This window comes from Apteryx rowi, unplaced genomic scaffold, assembly GCF_003343035.1.
Source record: "Apteryx rowi isolate R43461 unplaced genomic scaffold, aptRow1 scaffold_1477, whole genome shotgun sequence".
In the NCBI taxonomy this organism is placed as follows: Eukaryota; Metazoa; Chordata; class Aves; order Apterygiformes; family Apterygidae; genus Apteryx; species Apteryx rowi.
Window position 1 is genome coordinate 1,335 of NW_020447727.1, and position 2,538 is coordinate 3,872.

General features: G+C 69.3%; 1 protein-coding gene across 1 annotated transcript in view; it reads right to left on the reverse strand.

Moving 5' to 3' along the window:
- KIF5A (kinesin family member 5A) overlaps positions 1-2,538 on the reverse strand; it is a gene marked incomplete at its 3' end in the record, with an annotated part of 10,873 nt that overhangs the window by 1,058 nt on the left and 7,277 nt on the right. Inside the window, exons 14-18 of the mRNA XM_026058499.1 lie at positions 2,391-2,536; positions 1,443-1,589; positions 874-1,062; positions 449-566; positions 196-263 (exon numbers count right to left, since the gene is read on the reverse strand). Of these exons, the coding sequence (XP_025914284.1) occupies positions 196-263; positions 449-566; positions 874-1,062; positions 1,443-1,589; positions 2,391-2,536 (668 nt within the window). The remainder of the gene's footprint in view (positions 1-195; positions 264-448; positions 567-873; positions 1,063-1,442; positions 1,590-2,390; positions 2,537-2,538) is intronic.

The following is a 2,538-nucleotide window of genomic DNA, read 5'->3' on the forward strand; positions in this document are numbered from 1 at the left end:
GCACCCACCAGGGACCTCTAGGGACCCCAGGACCTCTAGGGATCCCCTGCACCTCCCAGGGACCCCCAGCACCCGCCTGCACCCCAGAGACACCCCCAGCACCCGCCTGCACCCCAGAGACACCCAACCCCCCCCCCAGGGACCCTGGGATACTCCTGCACCCCCCACGCTCCAGGGAACCCGACACCCACTCACCTTGACCTCGTCTGTCTCCTGGGTCTCATCCTGCTCCCGGTCCTTCATGGCCACCTCGTGAGCCGTCTCTGCAGGGCAGAGCTGGGGTCGGCGGGGACGAGCCAGGGGCCACCGGGACCCCCCGGACCTCCAGACCCCTCCGTGCCCTGCAGCTGGGCCAGCTCCTCGCCGTGTCCCCTGCCACATCCTGCAGCCCCCTGTGCCCCCCGGCCCCCCACCTTGCCCCTGAGCCCCCCGGCCCCCCACCGCGCACCCTGGGCCTGCAGCCGGGCCAGCTCCTCGCTCAGGGCGTCGTAGGACTCCTCCAGGTGCCGCTTCTTCAGCTCCACGTTCTGCATGTACTCGGTGAGTGAGCGGATCTTCGCCTCGTGCTGCGGGACCGGGACCAGCCTCAGCCACGGCCACCCAGCATGGCCACGGGGCCACCTGGCCACCACCACCCATCCAGGGTCAAGGGCCACCCAGCCACTGCCACCATGGCCACCCAGACCGGGGCAAGGGCCACCATGGCCACCCAGCCAAGGTCAGGGGCCACCCAGCCGCCGCCACCCACCGAGGGCCACTGAGGCCACCAAGCCACCGAGCTCAGGGGCACCAAGGCTGTGACACGGCTCTCGGGGACTGCCCAAGGGTGGTCACCTCCCCCCCCCCATGTCTGGTCCCCCCTGCCCAGCCCACCTGGGAGATGAGGAGCTGGCAGGAGGAGAGCTCCCGGCCCGTCACCTCCATCTTGCGATGGCACTCGACCTGCAGGTTCTCCAGCTGCCGGCACCGCTTCACCACCGACTTCACCTCCGACTTGATCTTGCTGATGTAGAGCCGGGCCACGGTGAACTCCTCCTCGATGGCCCCGCTCACCTCCACCGGCTGGGCACGGCACAGCACGGCACACGCGTGAGCATTGCACGGACGTGTCACGGCACAGACATGTCACACGTGTGAAGGTTGCGTGGGCACGGCAGTGGGCATTGCACGGACGTGTCACGGCACGGACATGTCACACACGTGAAGGTTGCATGGGCACGGCAGTGGGCATTGCACGGATGTGTCACGGCACGGACATGTCACACACGTGAAGGTTGCATGGGCACGGCAGTGGGCATTGCATGACACAGGTGTGACACAGGTGTGACTATGGCATGGGCACGAGCACGGCATGGTGCAGGCATTGGCACAGCACGGTGCAGCGGGTCCCCGGTGCCCCCCGTCCCCCTGCCCGGTCCCCCCCCCCGGGGAACCCCCCTGACCAGTTTGATCTCGCCATTGCCCACGATGACGCTGAACTCGCTCAGGTCCTTCATGAGCCCGTTGAGCACCTCAGCCGCCCGCTTCCGCTGCTGCCCGCTCACATCCCGCACCCGCTGCAGCTCCGTCTCCAGCGACAGCGTCGTCGCCTGCGGGCACGGCTCAGCACCCCCCCTCCAGGGACCCCCAGCACCCCGGGGTCCCCCCAGCATCCCCAAGACACCCCCAGCATCCCCAGAGACCTCCCGGCACCCTCACGGTCCCCCCAGCACCCTCAGGGTCCCCCTGCATCTCCAGGGTCCTCCCAGCATCCCAGGGACACCCCTGCACCCCCCTGCACCCCAGGGATCCCCCAACACCCCCAGGAAGCCCACAGCACCCAGGGGTCTCTCAGCATCTCCAGGACCCCCATCAGCACCCCAAGGTCTTGTTGGAATGCCCAGGACCCCTCTGCATCCTTGGCACCCCCAGGACCATCTAGGCACCTCTAGGGACCCTCTGGGACCCCCCAGCACCCCAGGTTTGAGGTTGTGGGAGATCCCTCTGGATCTGAGGTCCTGGTTCAGGATCTGGGGGATCCCGGGTCTGGGGGGTGGTCCTGGCCTGGCTGCCCCCATTCAGGTCTGGGGGTCCTGGCTTTGGGGGCTCCTGGTTTGGGGTCTGGGGGTCCTGCTTTGGGTCTGGTTGGGAGTCTGGGGGGGGTCTCAGCCCTGGGGATCCCAGTGTGATCCTGGGGTCCCTGTAGGGGGGCCCTGGTATGGGGAGCCCAGCTGGGGGGCAGACTGGGGTCCTGATGGGGGGTCCCAGTTGGGTTCCTGGCCTGGGTCCCAGGCGAGCTTCCCTTTGGGGTCCCAGAGACATTCCCAGTCGGGATCCCAATCGGGGTCCCGGCTGGGGGTCCCAGTGGGGGTCCCAGTGGGGGTCCCGGCGGGGGTCCCGGCGGGGGTCACCTCGGTGCGGGCCAGCTCGTCGGCGAGCCGGCGGTTGTGGCGCCCGGTGTCCTCGGCCTCCTGCGCCTTGCGGTCGTAGCTGCGCGCCAGCTCCTCCAGCGCCGCCAGCACCTCGGCCACCTCGGCGCGGGCGGCCCCGTGCTCGGCC